The sequence below is a fragment of the Coturnix japonica genome, chromosome 1 (genome assembly GCF_001577835.2).
Source record: "Coturnix japonica isolate 7356 chromosome 1, Coturnix japonica 2.1, whole genome shotgun sequence".
Taxonomy (NCBI): domain Eukaryota; kingdom Metazoa; phylum Chordata; class Aves; order Galliformes; family Phasianidae; genus Coturnix; species Coturnix japonica.
In genome coordinates, this window is record NC_029516.1 from 14,530,129 (window position 1) to 14,552,646 (window position 22,518).

At 35.4% G+C, this 22,518-nt stretch overlaps 1 protein-coding gene across 2 annotated transcripts in view; it reads left to right on the forward strand.

Annotated features, from left to right (window-relative positions):
* The window catches only part of TBC1D22A (TBC1 domain family member 22A), a 141,837-nt gene that overhangs the window by 60,570 nt on the left and 58,749 nt on the right, over positions 1-22,518 (forward strand). For both annotated transcript variants that reach the window (XM_015851951.2, XM_015851943.2), the window contains exons 10-11: positions 1,439-1,514; positions 13,485-13,612. In XM_015851951.2, coding sequence (XP_015707437.1) covers positions 1,439-1,514; positions 13,485-13,612 — 204 coding nt within the window. The remainder of the gene's footprint in view (positions 1-1,438; positions 1,515-13,484; positions 13,613-22,518) is intronic.

The following is a 22,518-nucleotide window of genomic DNA, read 5'->3' on the forward strand; positions in this document are numbered from 1 at the left end:
AGCTTTATAAAGAGCTGTCAGTGCTATATATAAAAACGTTGGTCTTTTGAAGGGCCGTTATGCTGAATTTGGAAGCTGATAAAGCCAATTAAATTGTATGTTAGAAAAACTCAAATCTTAACTGCTGAAATTCTATATTGCCCTGAGAAATAACAAGTCGGGCATGTTTTCCTTTAAATCTGTTACTTGCTTTTTCCTTTACCTGTAAGCATAAAGGATTGAGAATTATAGATGTCAGAATACTTTTTTACATTGGTAAAATCATTTTTTCACAGTTTCACAAGCCTCAGAGTCAATTATAAATATCATAGGAGGGAATGTTGATAGCATAGTTTAATTAGAAAATAGGTCTTGTGAGCCAACAAGGATGTTCCCGGATAGATGAGTCAGCACAAGGAGAAGAGTAATTCTGAACTGGGTTCACTTGGAGCTGAAATAATAAATAGGAAAAAATAAATAAAAAATGAGTAGGCAAAGATGAAATACAGTGAAGAACAAAGTTAATAGCTTTAAATCCAAGTTTGCAATTTTGGATTGCATTTTCACATGTGTATGGAGTAATAATGCTTTGAGAAAGAGCAGTTTCAGGTTCATAGATGGGAGCTATGATGCTGTTGCACTAGTGCTGCATTTGCTTTCTATGTTGAATATGTGAGAATACTTTTACAGAAAACTTGTTATAGACTGTATAATTGAGAACCGTATTGCGGTACTTTGAATACAGTACTACTTCTGGAACTCGAGTTTAATTGTTTAAAACATAAATGAGTATATAAACAAACACAAAGTCTAGTTAGAGTTAATGCATTCAGACAAATACATGCAAATACCCTGTCATTTTAACTGTGCAATTCATATGTTAGGTTTTGGTACATGATATTAACAATGACCTTATGTTCAGAGCAGTCATGACTCTGTTGAAATAGTTTTCAAGGCATTATTCTGAACTCTACACTTACAGATTTATATCTTGTCCCTGATTAGGGTCTAATTTTCAATTTTCCTACCTTATCTGTGATTAAAAGTATAATTATGGAGGGGGGAAAAGACCTTAAGAAAAAACACTGTAGCACAAAAGCTTTTGACATTTGGGAACATAGCCTTATGACGCTCTTTAGACTTCCATGATGTAGTTGGAACTTCAGGGGCTCTAGATTAGCAGGCAGTGAGCAGGTGATACAGCTGTAGCTGTAAGGTATGCTGTTAGACACAGGGACTCTGTTGTAAGATGGTGGAGCGTGATGATTTGCTGCTGAGCTGTAAAGACAGTCTTAGGAGATGCAAAACCAAAACTTGAAGACTTAAGAAAACAAAAAGAATAGAAAAAGAAGGGGGAAAAAAAAAAAAACAAAAAAAAACCCTCAAACATTTAAGTAACTGGGGGATAAGAAATTGTAATTTTCCATGAACTTATATTTGTATATGGTCTTTTCTTTAGGATAATTACACATTTGCACAGCCAGGAATTCAAAAGAAAGTGAAAATGTTGGAAGAGCTTGTTAGTCGGATCGATGGTAAGTTTAAAAGCTAACTTAATTTCTAAATAGTGTTTCATTGAAAGCGTTTAATCAAAACATTTGCATGAAGTCAACCCAGCATCACCGCTGCTGCCTACAGTGGTGGAGTAACGTAGCCTTCCTTAGATGAGGTGTCACACTCGGTCAATTTGTGGCACGCTGGCCTTTGAAAGATCACTGTCCTGTATCATTTAAAGGAAAGCTACTAGAGCATGAGCCACTTTCATTACTTTTTATTAAGGCAATATAATCAAAATTCAATGGCAATTTCTTTGCAGCAGAGTAATGACCACATACAAAAGGCAGCTGGTATTCATTTCATATTAAGCTCAATGATTGTTGTAATTCGGGCGAGTCACAGTGGTTGTTTATGGCTGTCCTTTGGCACTATGTTTTGTGCCTTTGTGCATCATTTTGCTATCTGGAATGCCTGAATAATTTCTCTGTGGAATCCAATTAATTATGAACTCTGGAAATAGCATCTTTAATATTATAGATAAATTACAGTATGTGCAGGGGCAATTTGAGATTATGCTTTCATGTTTTAACAGGGCACTTTGAAATATATTCTACCTTCATCCTTAAAATAATTCCCTTTATGAAATGCTGACTGTCATATTGCTGGAGCAGAGTTTAATTAAATGAAATGCAAGAGATAATGCTTGCCCATTCTAAACACACTCTCTTGGTAGTTTGTTAAATTAATGAACAGAGTATTAACAAAATGTTGCCAAGCAGAACCAGCCATATATTTGTGACTTTAGCCTGTCAATGATGAAATAGAAAAAAAAGTATTTCCTGAGTAGTTGAATATTTGATAATCTGTGTGAAAAAATTAATTCTGCAATTTCATTATATGTATTGTGAGTTTTTCTTGTGACGTTACTTACCATAGCAAACTTCTGTTGGCCTGTACATATTTGCAGCCTAAATTGTGGTAGAGCTTTTCATGCCCTTGAAGCATCCTTAATTAATTGAAAGATAAGATCAGGAGAGCAGTGTTTATGTAATATTTTACTATGTATGTAGATGTATATGAAATTGTTGTATGTATTCAAAAAAAACAACTAAATTTAAATTAACAATAAAGGGATGTTTCTGTGTAAAGTGTGGGAAAAATTTTATTTAGAAGTGTTTCTAAAGTAGCGTATTTTATAACTGCTTTCAGCATGGATTTTCATGTTATTTTATGCTAATTTCAGTATAGGTGATTACATTTCAATTATTTGTAGAAACAAATGCACTTTTAAATAAAGTGCATAATTATATTACCTGCAAGTAAACATCATAAACATGGTCAATAAGCTATAGAAACACATGTTTAAAATGAAAAAGTACTGTTCCAATAATAAAACTTATCCTTAACATTTTAAGAAAAAATAAATAAACAATGCTATTTTTTGTTTGATAAGAAATGAAGAATAGCTGAAGGCTTATTTGTACCTTCAGTGCTTTGGGTATTTAGTTAAATAACTTGTCTCAGTGGATTCAGTTTGCAAAGGATTATTTTGAAGTCTTTGCACTTAAATAAAAGGAAAAAAAAGGCAGAAAAATGAGTTTTTCTTCCTAAACTGTCCTTTGTAGGGCAGTTTAATTGCTGTTTACTGACTGCAATTAGTAAACTAATTGCAATTAAAGTGTCTTCCAGATTTTTATCTGATATGAACTAACTTTGTGAGGTTTTTAATAAGACTGTATAGGAAATTGTTGAAGTACACCAGAATTGTGGTACCTCAAGAATTGCAGCTTTTTATATATCTTTCTAAGTGTAGGCACAACATATTCATAATATTTGCTCATGTAAATTGTGTACTATTTAAGAAAGGATGTAACCAACAATATTGCTATTTTACTTTGAGCTACAGGGTATAGAAGATCCTGTATTGATGTCTGTGGCTGTAGATAACTGCCAAAGTATTTAAAAAATGAAGTTGGACACTGAATAATAACTTCTCATTGTTATATTATTATATATTATATAATATAAAATGTATATTATTATAAATTCAGAAATGCTAATTTTCGGGCAGTTTTTAGTAGAGATTGTGTGGACTTGCCAGTTAGTGTTGATTCTTCAGACTCTATGAAGCAGTTACAAAGCAACATCTTAGATTACTCTTAATTATAGATTCTTGATATAGTTGAATAGTTGAAGACAGCTTCCTTGTTTTAGTTGTGTAGTTGTAGAACGCAATGCAGCATCCCAACTAAGAAATTGATTGTGTTGTAGCAGGTATATTTTATGATGTATGTTATCCATGGGAAAAAAACCCATATGTTAAAGGGAACTATTAAACTAAACTAAACAACTAATGGGGATTATGACATATCAGAGCGAGGAAATGGAATTAAACATTTTTTTTCCATGAATAAAAGGTGTAACTATGAAATATTTTGTAAGGCTGTTGTAACTATTTGAAAAGTAAGCCTGAAGAATTTCAAAGTAATTGACACTATTGAATCTTAAAACTGTTTTGGTTGAATTACTCTGCAATTCAGTGGTCTAGACCCCATCTCTCATCTCCAAGGATGGAGATTCTGCAGCTTCCTTGCATAAGGCTTTTCAAGGCTTTGACTACCATCAAGCTACTACCAAAAGTCATTGTGACTTTCTTTTAGTACAAGTACATAGAATCTTCCTTTCTGGAATTAAGTTATAGTGTGTTTTATTAACCATTCCTCCCATCTTGTTATCGTCCATTAAACTACTGGGAGTGCATGAGGTGCCATTCTCACAGTCATACATGAAGTTGATGCATAGCATTGGCACCAATACCAATTCCTGAGATAGGCCATTTGTGATTGACTGTCACTTAGACATTTGTTGTGCCGACCACAACTCTTGTAGTACAGTGGTACACTTACGCCTTGGTTTGAATATGATTTTTCAGTATTCCTAGGGCCATTTCTTTTTGTGTGGAGGAGTGTCCAGCTAGTTTCTCTCTTTTGCTGGGAAATATAGACCAAAATACATGAAAGATTAAAATAAGGTTTTAGACACTGTGTTGGCAGTGGTGGATGTTCACTGCTATTTCAGCTTTTGGATGATGTCTCAGGTAAGGGATCCTGACCTGCTTGGATTTTTTGATAGAATGATGATACAGTTAAGTGTTATCATTTCTTACTCTTTGTTTCTGTGTGCTTTTCTCCTTTTACCTTCATTTTAAGTCTGCTGTACTGTAGCTAAAGAGAAAAGTATGCTTGGTATGAATTTAATAGTTTTTCTTTAAAAAAAGAAATTGTATGGTTTAAACTAACTGTAAACATTCTAATTGCTAATTATGATTACTGTGGAAGAGAATAGTTTTCCTGTTGTTACTGTGTCACATTATTTTCTTGATGCTGGATAATTGAATGGTGAAGAGAACCCTAACATAATAAGTAGCTGCTTGAATGGATGAAGCTTGTGCAGCTTGTTTGCTTATTATAATGGGTTACCACTGTACGAAAAGCGATATCTAACCCTTTGGAGAGTGTTAATACATTATGTTAGTGATTCAAGCAACCTTCATTAACCCAGCCTCATGGATCACAACTCTTCTCAATATGACTGTCCTTTTGTGTACAGTGCAAAACATTGAATTAGACTTCAAACAGCCACGGCACTATTAATTTAATCATAATCTCGGCCCATTTAAACTCCAGAAAGTATTTTTAATGACCCGTGTGCTTAGTGGAATTTTTTTTTTTACTTTATTAACATAATATTTTCATAGGTAAGACTGAATAATGTTTTGTTTTCAAATTTACCCAATTTTTCTCCTTGTCATCATCATTCATGTCTAGGAATTTTGCAAAAATTTTGCAAGAGACGATTAATAAATAGCTCAATAATATTAGCTATCTCTAACAAGTAGCTACATTTTCTATTCTTTGCAGTGTCAGTGGAGCTTCTCTTCTGTAAATCGTGAGCATTACAAATCTCATGATTTGTAAACAGGTCACACTCTTGTGATGTGCTCTTGTGATGTTCAGCCTCTGAACAACCTCTGGTTAGGCCCTGGAACAGGCTGCTCATGGAGGTTTTGGATGCCTCATCCTTGGAGGTGTTCAAGGCCAGGTTGGATGGGGCCCTGGGAAACCTGATCTAGTAAATGTGTATGTTTGGTGGCCCTGCCAGGCAGGGGGGTTGAAACTACATGATCCTTGAGGTCCCTTCCAACCCAGGTCATTCTGTTATTCTGTGATTTCGCAATTGCTTCACTTAGCCTTGAAATCGAGAAGACATGTTGTAGGAATGACAAAATTAACTCAGCATTTCTGTTTTCAGGATTTACAGATATTCAGCATTTACCTGGTTTCAGACTTAATTTAATTGAGCCGGCTTGTAATACATCCTTCATTCATATATTGCTAGTGGACCTAGGATTATTCTATCTAATGACCATTCAGTTGAGAGGTAGTGTTAAGAGCTGAGTAATGAACAGCTGAACTTTCATTGGGATTCCTGCAGTTTTCTCTCTGTTGAGTTGGCACCTGGCATTCTGCACATTCTTGTTCTGGGAGAGACACACCCCATTCCTGCAGAACCATCCAGTCATTCAAATACAAATGTTTCATGGATTTGCTAAGATCTTAATTTTGCCTGATGAGTTAAGGCTGAGAAATACTTGGAGAAATGGATTTGGTAGTTTTTTTGCTTTGATTGTCTCTAAAGATTATTTAGTTTCTGTGCAAAATGGTTTTGATATTTTGTTTTTGATGATCTGATTCTCAAAAAGAGAAAATATCAACCAAGGCTAATATATTTTCTTCTTTACCAGCACTCTAGGTGTTTGCTCAATATACCAAAATAGATGCAGATTAACTAATTCATTCAGTTTTTAATTTGGATCTTGGTTGTTCATACAATGGTGAAGATGATACTGTGGTTACATTCGATCAGTCTTTGCTATATATTCAGTCATGCTAATGATTTCTTTAAAGTGTGTTTGAAAATACTTAACCATGTGTATAAAATTATGTTCATGTTTAATTATGTTGTAAAGCATTTTACTGACACCTGTAATTTTCAACTAAAATTGTATCTGTGGGGGAAAAAAGGGGCAGTTGTAGTTGTAAAGACTTTGCATTCTTTGAATCCATCAAAGCCTTTTGAATTGGAAATGGGAAGAGAATTTATTTAGATCTTGCTGCTGCTGTTGAAAATTAAAGATTATTAAGGTCATTCTTTATGTGTCAGCTTGATGCTGAAGTGATTAAAAAACTTGTAGGCATTTCATAATTGTTTTAAATTAATTTGTGCCATAAAGCTCTTTTTCATTTTAACAATGCCATCTTCTTTTTTATCTGATTTTACGGTTGTAATTACTGTATTATACTTTAATCTACTCTTAGATGCTGCTCACTGGGCATCATAATTATTTAATTTATCTTTTAAATCATATTTCTATATTTTACTGAGGAGATTACGTCTGAGTGCTCATACAGGGTTCAGAGATCTTAACAAGAGTTAATTAAGACTGATGTTAAAATCATTTATAAATTCCTGACTTTTCTAAACACTGACTTTTCTAAACACTTTGACTTTTAATTTGCCTAAACTTACTTTTTTTTTGTTGCATACTAAAGAGTAAAGCAAGAAAAAAACCCACTAACAACATATGAGCTGAAATCTAATAAGGTGTTGGATGTAAACCCAGCTGTGAATGCACACAGTTGTGATTTAGAAGATCTGGCTACAGTATTCTGATGCTTCCTGGAAGCAGAACTGTCTGATCAAATAAAAAACGCTGTTACATTCTAATATTAAGGTCAAATTCCACCTGGGCCACCGAGTGTATTTTTAGCTTTTAGCTTGAATATTTTACTGGGTTACTTCCTAATAGTTTCCTCCATTTTCCTCCGGATACTTCAGAATTATTACATGCTTGATTCCTTGAGGCATCTAGATCTCCCATCCCTCGTGTTAGTTTCCCTGTCTGTCCCTCTGTCCGTTTTCTGCCTTTGCTTTGGAATCAGTCTTGGGTTTTTCCATATCATACAACATAGAGATGGTTTGCAAAATAGAGAATGAAATGCACAACTTGCATTCGGTAAAGGGAAACATTGCTTACCATAACCAGTTTGGTCAAGTGTTTATTGTAAGTCAGAGGCAGGCAGTTCATCACGAGATTCTGCTCTCACAATTACAAGTTTACCCTTGTGAGTGGCAGCATTCACAGCAAGCAGAAATGTTCTCAAAGATGTTATTATTAAATTGTTGTTTGTGTCACACAGCTGTCTTTTTGTAATAACTCTCCATGCTCTCAGGAAGTTAAACGAGGTAACACTGCTTATTGTAACACTTCATTGCTTAAAATAAATTCTGACTGGTTGCTTGGTTGCTTGCTTTGCTCAGCTAAGAGGACAGTACTAAAGTTTTCTAAATGATGGCAAAGACTGCCAATCAAGAGCCAAGTCACAGCATTATGAACAAACTGGGAAAGAAATCTGTTACTTTACACTGTTTATGGAGATTGTACATAATATTTCATCCCTACAATGGATCATAAAAACTTTTCTGTAATTGAGAAGTATCAATACTGAATAGGGAGGAAAATCACTGTTGCCAGCTCAGGTTTATATAAGCTGTGTCAGTGTTACATGAGACTTGCAAGCATGTTCCATATGAATTAATAAGAGGTTAAACCATGTGATTTTCTTTTCTATAGATTCATCTTTTAATAAACAGTAGCCAAATTTAATTGATAATCTGACAAGTAAAAGATAAATGTTTGCTCTGTCATGTGTGAGAGAAATCTTATCAACCGTGAGGCAATGAAATGCCAAACATTGTAGTATTGGACTGTCACGGGGCTTTTTAAACATTTACATACGAAATTGCTGTAACCTATGTTATGAAGCTTCACTGTCAACATTAGCTGACAAATTGAGTGAGTTAATTAAGTCATAAGTAATAATTTCTTACTACGTTTGACGTGGGAAGAAATGTGTCTGGATTTTACATTCAGTAGACAAAATACAAAACAACAAAACCAGCTAGAAACTTCTGCAGCTGTATTATCTGTTTTACAAAAGAGAAGATGGGAGGAAACATTTGGATCATACTGCTCTATTTATCTGTTTCGTTAAAGTGTCTACACAAATATTAACTAATATTAAAAAGTAAAAGTTAATTAGGGAAACAAAATAGATGGTGAATGTAGAGTGTTACTGAAGCTCTGAATTACTGTTCAGTCTCCATTGCGTTCCTCCATTGCGTCTTCCATTATGTTAGTCTCTGAATTATTACATTATAACATTTGTCTTTATTGGCATGGCCTGGAAAGAAGAAAATCCAACTAGAGTACCATTTGAAATACTATATGTCTGTGGAATATTTTCAAACATCAAATAGAAAGGCCGCATGCATTATTCCATGTTAAGAAGAGTGCCAACAAAGCCCCTGCCATTATTTTTTCTGTTCATTTTGGATTGGTACTAATGGAAATACTTTTGTAGCAACTGTAATCACTTTAAGAAGAATCTTATTGAAGACAAATATATGCTTTTTCTTCCTTACCTTGTATTAAAAGACATGCTTATTTATCAGATGTGCCTTAGTTGCATTTCAGGTGATGTTTTAACAATTAGTCTGTTTTATATTTCCTTTAGAAATGTGTATAAAGTGTTCAAAAATGTCAAAGCTAGGTTTAGAATCAAGCATCAGAAAAGACTGCTAAGGTTGATAGGAATCTTTCAGTAAAGGTCATCAATAAATGGCTAGTATTGCAAAGTAATAAATTACACACATGGATGCAGTGGCTCCATGCTGTGCCAATGTAATTTGGCAATTCAGGCATTGTTTTAGTATTATTTTGTTATTCCCCTTTGCTTATGTGGAAGCTTTCCCAGCTCTTATTATGTCAGTGTCCCCCAGTCAGGTCAGTGCTTAAGTCAACATGCTTTAGTACAGGTCATTTTGTCCTTAAATGTGCTTTAGTTTTTGAATCTGTAGTTACATAAAACAATTATGAAATCAGTAAAACTGTGTGAGAAGCTGGCATTAAACAACAATATTTTATGCATATAGATTCTGCTTCCATGAGAAACTGAAATTTTTGGCTGTGCATTACAACATTTGGTACTCATAATTTCAGAATGTTTTGATGAATTCATAGAAACATGAGTATTTTGGCTTTTAAAAAGCTCAAAGCCCTTGTTGATGTAATTGTGTAGTAAATAGGTGCTGCTAAAATTTTTAACAGAGATATGATGGATAGAATTGTTCCAGAAGCCCAGATTAGGAGGATTTGTGAGACACGCTTGACTATCATTAATGCTTAGGATGCCAAATGTGAACAAATTAATATATACTGTGTGTTTATTAAAATTATCAGTAATTAGATATGCTTTTAATGTAGATTGAAGTACACATTTCTGGTAATGTGCTACTTAAGAAAACATTTGTATATTGTATTCATTTTTTAAGATTTGCTTCAACAAAACTGTTTCTGTGTACATATTTATATTAAAAACTGGGAACCTTAGTAAACAAAATTCTTGGGTTTTTAAAATTTTGATACAAGTTGTATTTTTTTCATAACTATACCATAATTTTGCTGGCTGAAAATGCAGTAAGTGTATTCTTATGGAATTCTTCAGATCCGAAAGTTGACAGTAAATACGTAACTTGCTTGTGTGTTGCTGACTCGTGCTAATTTCCAATGAAATGGAAAATTTAAATTTAGATTACAACTGCAGTAATTACCTTTATCAGCAAAATAGCCCCTTACTGACAATTACTTACAAAGTAGGAAGAATGAGCCTTTTCAGTCATTGCATTTTCTATTGCAGTCTTACATCAATTGTTTATAACTCAGGGAGTTTGGTGATCTGTTTTTCAAATTCTTTAGACGAGAAAACAACTTCCAAGAAATTCATTATGAATATTAAACACTAGTTGAAATATAAAGACTGGCACAATTTATTGTTCTTTATTACTTTGAAAGTCTGCAAGCATCCACATGAAATACGTTGGTACTGTGTGAAAAACAAAAATGTTAGGTGGTGTTTGTGAGTTAGTAAATCAGCTAGAAATAAAACTGACTGTTCTTGCATTCTTACTTGATTATCTAAATGTTGTAGTCTGCAATATAGGTATCTGAAGTTTAACACTGCATTTCATTTCAGTATATGTGACTTGCAGCTAAATTTCCCTAGAGCAAGGGACACATGAGAGTGGTTCTGTACTTGTTTGTACCTGCGAGGCATGCAAGGCCTCTAACTTTGTTGCACGTGAATATCCAAAGGTGTTATACTGTCTTCAGAAAGAAGCTTGTATGTTTCACCTGCCTTGTTTCATTCTTAAGTTCATTTTAGGAGGAAGTTTTTCACCCAGAGGGTGGTGATGCACTGGAACAGGTTGCCCAAGGAGGTTGTGGCTGCCCCATCCCTGGAGGCATTCAAGGCCAGGCTGGATGTGGCTCTGAGCAGCCTGGTCTTGTTTTTGGTGTTCCTGCACATAGCAGGGGGGTTGAAACCAGATGATCACTGATGTTTCTTTCAACCCAAGCCATTCTATGATTCTATGATTTCCTAAGGTGTTAGGACGTGATTACAATGGTTGCCTTCTCCTTTCAGTAGCTTTTCAAGCTGAGAACTTCTTCATCAGCATTTTGCAGAAGGATAAACAATTCCACCATGAATGTCATGTCATACAGATCTTAAACCAGCCTTAACATTGGCTTTTGTCTATATCACAGATTGTGTACTTAATGAGTTTTGTAGAAAGCCTTGGAAATAAAGGTTTTAGTGTGATAGGAGGATATTAAGTTTGTAAAGGTAGAAGATTAGCCATGTGATTTTGAGATTGGAAGGGGAAGGTGATTGTGGGTGGTGGGATATCCATCTCAAAGTTCTCCTTTATGAAAAATTTTGTAAATATCTACAGAATACACTAGTAATGTAGTAATACTTCTGCTGTACACAGCTGAAGGGAGGGATTATCCAGAACTTGATGGGATCACTTAACAGCCTGGCACATCGTAACCTCTCCACCCTCATTCTCTTAACTGATCATGACCTGTAGTAGCAGTTCAATCTATTGTGTATTAATAGTATCTGTTTACCTGTTTAGTGTTGTATTTAGAAATGAAAAAGAACATTTGAAGATTTACACACTTTTATGTATAGCTACAAGTTTAAAAAACATAAATAAATCCCAGAAGTAGCAGATATTTTTAAGATGATCAGAAAAAATATGCTTTGCTTATATTTATATAATGGAAATTTATGACTTTAAAAACATAGATAATTTAGCCTTGGGTAGATAGAGACAAAGAAAGTGCTTTGGAAACATAATGATGATTTATACATATTTATAGGTGTTTGTTTTTAGACACTTTTGGAGCCAGTGAACATTTGGTGTAATGTATTGTGACTGTTCTTATTTGTAAAAAGGCTCGCTGTGGGTTGTTTTTAAAATCTGAAACATTTTTACTTCTCCCATATTGAAACAACTTTCAGTTGTCTGAAAGTCAATTGCCATACTGACTAAAACTTTCATATAGCCATGAAATGTGTCTTGGGAAAGAGAATGATATAACTTCAGTCTAAGCCTTTAAGCTGTCAGAATTTTCGATAACTAAAAATAATATTAAACTATTATTATTGGACTCACCCACTATTCTGTACAAATATGTTCAAATTTAAATGGAGCTGGCGTGGGTGAAATTTACTCTTTGAGTTTCTACTGTGTGTTCAGTCTTCCATTATTCTCTGGCCTGCCTGCTTCAACACAGAGGCCTCAGGAAGCACACTGGGTTATACATATGGACAGTTGATCTTCTGGTCCGCAAGATGCAAATGTATCAAATGTTTTCCAAAAGTCTTTAAGCAACTGCTTTAGCGATTAATTTAACTTCTGCTGCCTTACTCTTTATACAATGTCTTGTAACAGTGCCACTGTACTTTTGGGATTTTAATTGTTTGTTTAGATTTTTAGTGCCTTTTTAGCTCTGATAAATGTGGAATTTGGAAGATCAGTGTATTCTCATTGTCTAAGCTTCTAGCATACCCCAGTGAATGTGGATGGAGGAGAATATGGCAGCAAAATCATCTTACAGAAAGAAATGGAATGGAGATGTCTTATTGAGGCCCTAACAAAGACTTCTTGTCATACATTTCAATGCAGTACGACATTAGTGTTTCTGCAGTAGTTGTAATTTATGGCAGGTTAGCTAAAACCACTTTACAGAGTGTGATTCTTTTGGGGGTTAATTATGCTAAATACATAGAAGTCAAACTAGCAGATTAGTTCTATTAAAAATAGAAATAACCCATGCAAGAGATTACCTCTGCTCTCAAATAGAGAACACACCAGAATAAATATTGTATACTTGAGTAGTTCTTTAGAAAGCTTTGATACATTGATATGTACTGTTCAAAGATTTGTATTTATTCGATGTTAAGAAATTGTTTAGGCTACAATTTGTTTAAATTTGCTCTCTCTGTTTTGCATGCATTAATCTCAGCTTTCTGTTTCAAGTGAATACAGCCTTTGCTTATGCTCTCTTCTTTGCCAGTTTGTTATTTTCTTCTTTTTGTTACCAATGTTTTAATTTGGAAACCATTACATTATTTGCAAATCTTGTTGCTTGTAGTCCATCCCCAAATAATTTTTGATCTAGAAAATTAGTGGATATATATCTACATATTCATTTCATTGTATAAATTTGCAGATTGTTTTTTGTATACTGAGAAGCTGTGACTTTTAATCTTTTTTCTTCCTTCTTATTTCCTTGTTTAAGTCATCCATTCCATTTCCATTGTTTAAGTCATCCAAAAGAAGAAAAATAAGTCCAGTGCACTGTATAAGTAGTTGCTTTTTGTGTTTCTGTTTGTAATTTTATGTATTTATTTGCACGCATCACCACATTTTAATCTATTCGGTATCAGAGGATTATTTAATTTTTCAGATACTGCTTTTGATAGTTAAGGACTTCAGAAAAGGTTCAGTAAAATGTTGGTTTATTCTGTCTTCAGAACAAGTTCACAGACACTTGGATCAGCATGAGGTGAAATATTTGCAATTTGCTTTCCGATGGATGAATAACTTACTGATGAGAGAAGTCCCTTTACGGTGTACCATCAGATTATGGGACACATACCAAGTAAGTGCTTTATTACACTTCCATAACTCTGACTGTGTGTTTTCAACATGCAGGTGTGTTTCTGTGTTATTCTTTTTGAACCTTTTGATTTAGAGTTATGATAACAAGAGAGTCTTCAGTGATTGTTACTGTTTAGAAACATTAAAAGTTTTCAGTCATTTTGCCCTTAAAAAAAACCAAACACTTTGTATCATATCAATTTGTAGTACTAAAATGTACCCCTTGTTTCCTCAATACTTTCAAATGTCAAGCGGAATAATTGGTATTAGTGAAAAACTGTTAGTCTGTTCTTAGTTCTGTTTCTTAGTGTTCCCGGAAGCTCTGGTTCTAGTTTTTAGTTATTTTTAATTCTTTTAATTATTTATTTAAACAATAAACTTTTGGCAGAGGTGAGGGGCACTGCCAGTGGGAGAGGTGACTGGGTAGGACAGACTGCCTGATTCCATTGAGTCTGTACTGGGTGTCCATTCTGGTTCCCCCACTTCATGAGGACATCCAGGACAACAGTGAGCAGTGGCCTTTCTTTATAAGAGAATCCCACTGTTGTTTTAACAGAAGGAAACCTTTTGTTTCCTTGCTATTACCCTCTTAGTACCATAGTTAGACTGATGCCTAGTCTCACTGAGCTGTACATTTTCTTCAGAGAAAATATGGACTAAATATTGGTGTTTCCAGTTTAAATTACAACTTGGACATTCTCAGAGTAGGCCCAGTTTTCCCATGAACTACATCAGGTTTCAGAGGAACGGCAGCACACTTAATAGTTTTCTGTTGCATATTTCCTGGTGTAATCTGGAATGGTTAGAATCATGCTATGTCACTCTATATTCTTTGCAGTTCTTTGCAGTGTTTTGAGAGTAGGATCAGGCACTTAAATACTATCCAGATCTGTCTTTGTTAGAATGGTAATAAAGGTTCTCTATCTGGTATCATATTTTGTCTAGTTTAATTTAGGATTCATCAGTCATTTGTTATGCTCTGTGAAGTAAGTCATTGGACATACAATCCAAAATACTTGTGGTTGATCTGGTTAAAGTGTAAAGGCGGAGGGAACTGGAAAGGTTGCCAAATCCTCTGTTAAGTAAATGCTCTGGTATTCTGTAGCTGTGTCTCTGAAATCCACTAAAATTTATCACTGTCTCCTGAAGCAGAACTTTGTAAAATAGGAAGATTAAGGACATTATGCATGCTGCTTACAAAGAATGTGTTGCAAGAGCTTCGTAGCTGTAAATATTTTGTTTTACTTATTCTTTAACTCAAATTGCATTTTAATGAGAGTGAATTATTCCTTTCTTTACTTGATTTGGACTTTGTGTTTTCTGTTTAGTTTTCTTTTTAAGATAAATGCTTGAAACATTTTGTATATTTTCAAAAGTAATATTGCTTGTGAAGTAATGAACTCACATTTTAAATCTATAGGACTGCATGGATGGCCATAGACTTTGTCAGATGTGAAAGATTTCACAGATCAGTAGTGTAATGTAATACTTCAGATCTATCTTTTTATTATCTCTTGCTTTTTTTTTTTGCATAAATAATTGGTAAACCAAACTACCGTGTTGACTGAATAATTCAGGCGTTGTCCATGTTAGTTTTATGTTTGCTCTTTTTTGGGGGTGACGGCAGTTACTGATGCTGATTTAGAGATTTGTTTGCATATTTGAAATAATGAATTATCCCTGACTTAAATGACGCAGCATTCTGCATTGGAATCTTGTTGTAGGGGGCATATCTATATGCTCTACTTTTAAAAGGTTAGGTTTTCTCTCAAAGCCTCCAAGTCTAACCTTCATTCAATTAAAGACATTTTATTGAAGTTTGCATCGAATTTTTATTTAGGTTGATTTTCTTTCATAAAATCTGTGTTGTCCTCATGGCCCTTTTAAGATCTACTCTATTTATATCTCTGTGTACATTTCTCTAAGGTGCAAAAAGTCATTAGAGTGGTAACATCCATTCTAAATCCTTCATCCTTTCCTAGATGTGGCAATACAAGTGTCAGGTTGTGAAGTAGTACAGAGTTAAGTTTTAACTATGGGGGAAAAATCTTGTCTTTTTAAAAAAATCTATGCTTAAATATTGAGTTGAGAACAACATCTGATTTCTGGGCAGTTGGGAGCTTGAAGGAAAACTCTTAATGACACCATTAAATTCTCCAGATATTTGATAATGTAATGTTGTACTGACTGCTCTTTGAGACGAGGTAGTACTATTTTTCATTATAATGTTGGTCTTCTGGCCTGATGTTCTTACACAAATTACCTTTCTGTGCTGTCATTCCTGCAGTGATTTCTCTGTGTAAATAACTCTGTAGGAGTACATAATTTGCTTGAGAAACACTTTTAGAAACTTACTCAGACTTCTGTGTTGGCTGGGTATTAAAATTTATGTGGATCTGAAATTGTTTGAGAAAAACAGCAACAAAACAACAACAGCAACAAAAAAGCAACAAAGCGTGAATGCAAAAAAAGGAAAGTTGAAGCAGTATATTAGTTTTCAGTTTCAAATATACTGTGGCAAGTGCCATTTGAAAGTATAGATTTCAAGTGTACAGCCTAATATTTAATTCTGCAGGGAAGCCTTTTTGTTTAGTACCACATTGCTGACTGCTGTGTAGCCAGCTCTCTAGAAGGCTGATGAAGCTGAAATTTAATTCTCATAGTCTTTGAATACATTGCAAAACAGGTGAGTGAAGTGGGTGCTATTTACAACTCATGAGGGTCCTAGTTTGCAGCTTTACTGTATTGTTCTGTGAGGAATGCTTTAGTGTTACCAGAATATCTTAAGGCTTACCTGAAACCATGAAGAATAAATGCAAATGAAAGCACATAGTAACATCATGTAAAATGTTGTCCAGAGGGAAATATTGGTGGTAGGTGGCTGGTTGGACTAGATAATCCTGGAGGTCTATTCCAACCTTGGTGATTCAGTGATTCTAAGTTTTTCACAGAGAACAGGATGCCCAGAGAAGCTGTGAATTCCCCCATCTGTGGAAGTGTTCAAGGCCAGGTTGGATGGGGCACCCTGATGTGGTGGGTGGCAGCCATCCCATAGCAGGGGGTTGGAATGGGCTTTGAGGTCCCTTTCAACCCAAACCTTTCTATATGATTCTATAAAATGTAAAATAGTTGAAAGATTTATGAAAGGCATAGGGAAAAGGCATAGGAAAAATGTGTGTCTTCATTAGACCAAATATTATTGCAAGTACTCGAGTAGCAATTTACATACATTTCTTATACAAGGAGAGATTGAAGTTTATTTTCTCTTCCTCTTGATGCTCATTCTTATTGTCATGTGTCTCAGGTTGGACTTCTGCTGACTGGCATGGTAACATACTTTTGCTTTTTTTCACCTTTGCATCTTTGTATCACTTATACAACAAATTCATAGATTTTGTTGGAGAGTGGGAGGGACTTTCTTTTAATATAGACATCTAATGTTATAGTTTAAAAAACAACGTAGTTCATCCATTTTGTTGGTCAGTGGCATGATAGCTCTCTGCAACATTTTGCAGCCAGATGTATTTCTCAGGATTGAGAATATCCTCAATAAGTTTGTTTCTCTACCAAACTGTTCATTTTCAAGATTGTTCAGTAATTTACTGAGTAATACTAATCTTACTGTTATTTTTGCTCTTTCATTGCTTGTATTTTATTTTTTCTTTAATTCATGTCCTCTTTCTGTCCTGTTCCACAACAGTGTCAGAGTCTAGCTAAATGAAATTGTTGAAAAGATTTGGACATGTGAATATTTAATGTCCAATTACTTATTCACAGGTAAGATCGTGTCTTTAAGATTTATAGACATTTGTCAATTTGATTGAAGCTGACCAGTGGGTTAAATGTTTCTGAAATAGGAGAGATAGACGTGGTGGAACATAACCTTTCCTGCCTGGACATAAAATGCAAATGTGAAAGTTTAATTTTCTTAGGAAATAAAGGTAAAATCTGCTTAACTTAGTAATGACTTCTTGTCTGCGTGAAATATACTGTGAGATAATCTCTTGGATTCAGAATCATCAGAGGACTCTGGAGCCTATAATCAAGTTATGCTTTCCCCTTTGATTCTGGCATCCCTTGTTTGGTATAAGGAATGGTGTTTGTTTTCACCAGCTTCCTGCCTGAGAGCTGGAATTCACTGTTCTGCTCTCTCCTGAACTGAGCTGCAATTGTCCCTACTTTCACCATAATTCAAGAGCACCTTTTCACATTATCTTCTTTAAAAGTAATTCTAAAGATGTTATTAAAATTAGTTCTTGGATGCTAAACATAAAAGAGCTTGTAGTTATAAGGTTTGCAATCTAAATATTTCCTTTCTGAACAAAACATCCTTACTCTAACTCTCCTTTTGTGTTCAAGTTAGTATTTTCCCATATGACATTAGTCTCCTGATGCTTATAGTTTCCCTTCAACCTTAGCAATTGTGAAGTTTGTTGGTTTTTTGGTTTTTTTTGTTTTTTTTTTTTTTTACTTTTTCAGTTTTTGTCAGCCAACTGACTCTCATCGCCTTACACCACATGGATTGTTATCTGCCAGGACAACTATGTTGCCAAGGCAACTTCCCATTGACAAGAATTGTGCTCATTAAGACTTTATTTTGGCAGGCAATTATATTCCAGTGGCATAACACTGAAGTCAGTGACCTCTTATTGTTTATCTTCTGCTAACTGCAATCTGAAGTAGCATAAAACTGACAGACAAGAAGGTAAGAGTGTTAGTCAGAAAAAGTTTATCTTCAACTATGAGTGCAACTTTTTGTACAGATATGAACATACATAAAGGTTATATGCTTTTGAGTGTCTATTTTTCTGACCTTAAAAAGTACTCCTTCAACTCCTTCATATTTTTATAAGTTCTCTGGTTTTCTCCTAGGAAGGAAATAATCTAAATGCTATTTGTAGAATACAAATATTTGTATTGTATACAAATTGCTTGTATACGATTGGTATTGTTTATTATCGAGGTCCTGTTTATTAATTCCTATTTAATTTTAATTTTTAATGGGAGACAAGGTTCCCAGTCTCCTCATGCAAACAAATTAAGCATATCCACAATCTTGCTGTACGTTCTGATCCCAAACTGTGATCTACAGTTATGTATCCTCATCTTCCCCCTGATCTGATCTATATGCTTTGTTTCAGCAAAACAGGTTTTAATACAAACAAGCAACAAGAGCAAAAGCAACCAAACTAAAACAAACAAGAACCAACCAACACCCCACCAAAAAAAATAAACAACCAACAAACAACACAAACAATGAAATATTCTATCAAATAGAAAATTCAGCTTCGTACTTTAGCCAGCCCATCAGCTTTCCTAATAGTGATCTTAGACATTTTATTTAGTACATCTCATCTGCTTAGTCCTTTGCTTGTTATCACATTCTTTCTTTTCATTATGGGAAGAAGGAATCTTGTCACTGCTTGTCTCCCCGGTTAGATTCTGTAGTACTTACAGAGGAGGATAGGAAACATGAGGACTGAGAATTAGGTTGCCTGTATAGTGACATTTACCTGAACTCTGAGGAATGAGCAGTAGTACTAGCAATTATAAAACTTAAAGTTAATAACTGTAGTAGGTGCTTGAATATGACTGTAGGAGAATTGAAGTGATCATCTGCCATGCCTTTGGATGGGTTTGCATATTACTCATGAATGCATAGACATTAGAAGTCTGTTGGACCTTAAATTCCAAGATTTCTACTTTCTGGTCTTCCAACCTCTGCACTCACTGTTAATAGAAACATAGAATGGCCTGTGTTGAAAAGGACCTTAAAGATAATCTTTTTTCAATCCCACTTCTGTGGGCACGGTTGCCAACCAAGCGAACAGGCTGCCCAGAGCCACATCCAGCCTGGCCTTGAATGAATGTGAATCCACAGCCTCCTTGGGCAACCTCCTCCAGTGTGTCACCACCCTCTGAGTGAAAAACTTCCTCCTAATATCTAACTTCCCCTGTCTCAGTTTAAAACCATTCCCCCTTGTCCTATCACTATCCAGCCTTGCAAACAGTCATAACCCCACCTGTTTATACATTTTCATCAAATACTGGAAGGCCATAATGAGGTCTCCCCAGAGCCCAGTTCCCTCAACCTTTCCTCACAGGAGAGGTGCTCCAGCCCTCCAGTCATCTCCTCTGGACCTGTTCCAAGAGCTCCATGCCTTTCCTGTGCTGGGCCCCCAGTACACAGTACTGCAGATGGGGCCTCACAAGAGCTGAGTAGAGGGGGATAATCACCTCCCTCTCCCTGCTGACCACCCCTTTTTTAATGCAGCCCACAACACAGCTGGCCTTCCAGGCTGCAAGCACACTCTGCTGGATCATGTCCAGCTTCTCATTTACCGAGACCCCCAAGTCCTTCTCTGCAGGGCTGCTCCTGTGTAGTTCTTCCCTCGGTCTGTATAAATACCTGGGATTGCCCCAGCCCAAGTGCAACACCTTGACCTTGTTGAATCTCATTAGATTCACATTGGTCCACTTATCCAGCCTGTCCAGTAATAGTAAAGGTGGGGTTTAGTTTGACACATGAATGTAAAAAAATCAGTATCTTACTGCTTGTGTGTGTAGTCCCTTATCAGGTATCAAAGATTCCATGTTAGTGCAAGGAGGCCTAGTAAATAAAGACAGGGAAGCTTAGGGAATGCTTTCCTATGGCTTAGAGTGGCTGGTCAACTAAATCTCTTTATAGGCTTCATTGATTGTATTGACCAGATCTTCATTACCTGTGTAGCTTAAACATATATCATGTTTGCAAATATTTAATCTAAAAAAGGGAAGCTCACTGAGTTTCATCACATTTTGCGTCTGTATGCATATGTATGTATATAAATCTATACGTATGTCTGTATGTGTATATGTATTTAGTATTTTAGTTTCCATCTTACTTTTCTTTCTTAGCAAATATTTTTTATTGCAACCCATGAGTTCTGCTTTGTTGGTTGTTCTTCTATTTTTTATTTTCTCCCCCATCCTATTGACAGAGTGGGAATGAGCAAACAGCTGTGTGCAGCTTAGTTAAACCCCCAGATATACATAGAGAACCATTCACTTTTTCCTTCATTCAACTTCATAAGACAGCCCCTGGTGCTATTGAAATAGATGGCAATTTTTCTCTGGCTAAACAGAAGTTAATTGCACATGCAAAATGGATAAGATGGAGTATTTTCTCTTCTGTGTAACTTAAAGGATATGAGTAATTTCATTGACTTCATTTGAGCAAGTAATGAATTTAGGTAATTAAGCATGTACTTTAAAGTGATCTATTGATCAGGATCTTGATGAATTTTATGGGATGATAGTTAAATGTTAGATGTAGTCTAGAAAATAGTTTATTTTCCTTCCTTTCTACTTTGAAGTAGTTTTTCTTTTTCTGTAGGAGAATTTTAGTAGTATTTTTTATTTTAAAATTCTGAAAAAAATCATGTTAAAAAAATAATCAAGCTTAAAAAATTAAGGCATATTTGGGAGAGAGCATAAAATGTCTTTTGTCAATAAAACAGCAGCTAAGACTGCATATTTTTATTTATATAAATAAGAAAAGTCAGGATTTGAGACTGTGACTGTGAGTGATAATAAAAACTTCTGGCTCACCTAGTTTCACAGGATTTATAGTTCTTTAAATAACCCCTTTTCATGGTTATGGTTTACTCATCTGGTAGTGGTCTACAGTGAGATGTCTAGCTTGTCAAAAAAGATGAAAGCAACTTGTAGTATGGTTGAACCTTCCCACCAGTATTCTGTTAGATTTTGTCTCTGAGAGACACACGGCAACAGAGGGGCAGTCTGACAAAATGGCGCCTGGTATGGAATTGTATTCAACCATGTGGAAGAAATCTGCCTGTTTATGGAGTTCTGTGTGCACAACATGCAGGCTCTTGTTCATCACTGGCAAAAATGAAGAATTAATTTTGGTGAACATTGAAAAAGAAGTGCTTAGTAGCTGAGAATTTCCCCTATTAAGTGGTGTAAATGCACTCTATTTTAGTTTTCATGGAAATGAGTAGGAGGCATTACTTTTGGAACAACCTGCAGTAGACAAGCTGATGAATGTGGGTTCTTTAAGTGGCTAGTTAGGTGCATTTAAAGATTAACTGAACAGTTGGGCCCAAGGGTTTATGATAAGTTGCACAACATCCACTTACAGACAAGGCACTAGTGACTCTATTGAGCAGAACTCAGTTCATAGGTGATACTAAATGAGAAGGCATGGCTGATACACCACAGCTCGGGCTGCCGTGGAAAGGGAAGTTGGCAAATCTGACAATGGTATGTAGAGGGATCTCATGAACTTCAGCAAGCAGAAATTCAAAGTCCTCCATCTGGAGAGTAATAGCTCAGGCACCTGAACATGCTGGGGTCTGGTGAGTTGGAATGCAGCTTTGCTGGGAAAGACTTTGCAGCGCTGGTGCACACCAGGCTGACCAGGAGTCAGCAAGGCACCTTCACAGCAAAAAAAAACCCACAAACCAACAGTATGCTGGGCTGCATTAAGAGGAGCATTATAACCTGTTCTAGTTCAGTTACGCATTGCTTACCTCAATGAAATTCCTCCAGTGCCTGTTTAACATTCTATAGCTTTTCAAAGTGCCAGCTCACCAGTGTGAAACTGGTGTGTGACATTCAGAGGCTTCTTCATTTTTTTGCTATGCAAAATGGCAATTTTGTAAGCCAAATAACGGCTTTAGTAATAGGTAGCAGCAAGTTTGTCTTCAGGGGCTTTGTTTGTATTAAACTCGCTCACTGTTGATGAAAAGTACCTTTGATGAAGCATGAAAAAGCACAGATCCAATCTGATGAGTGCTGTCAGCTGTGTGGTTTTTGCAGCCATGTGTCCTTACAGCAGAGTTAGGAAGCTTCCTTTTACTGCTTGCTTTAAAAAGAAATGTACTGCTAGACCTTAACTGCATT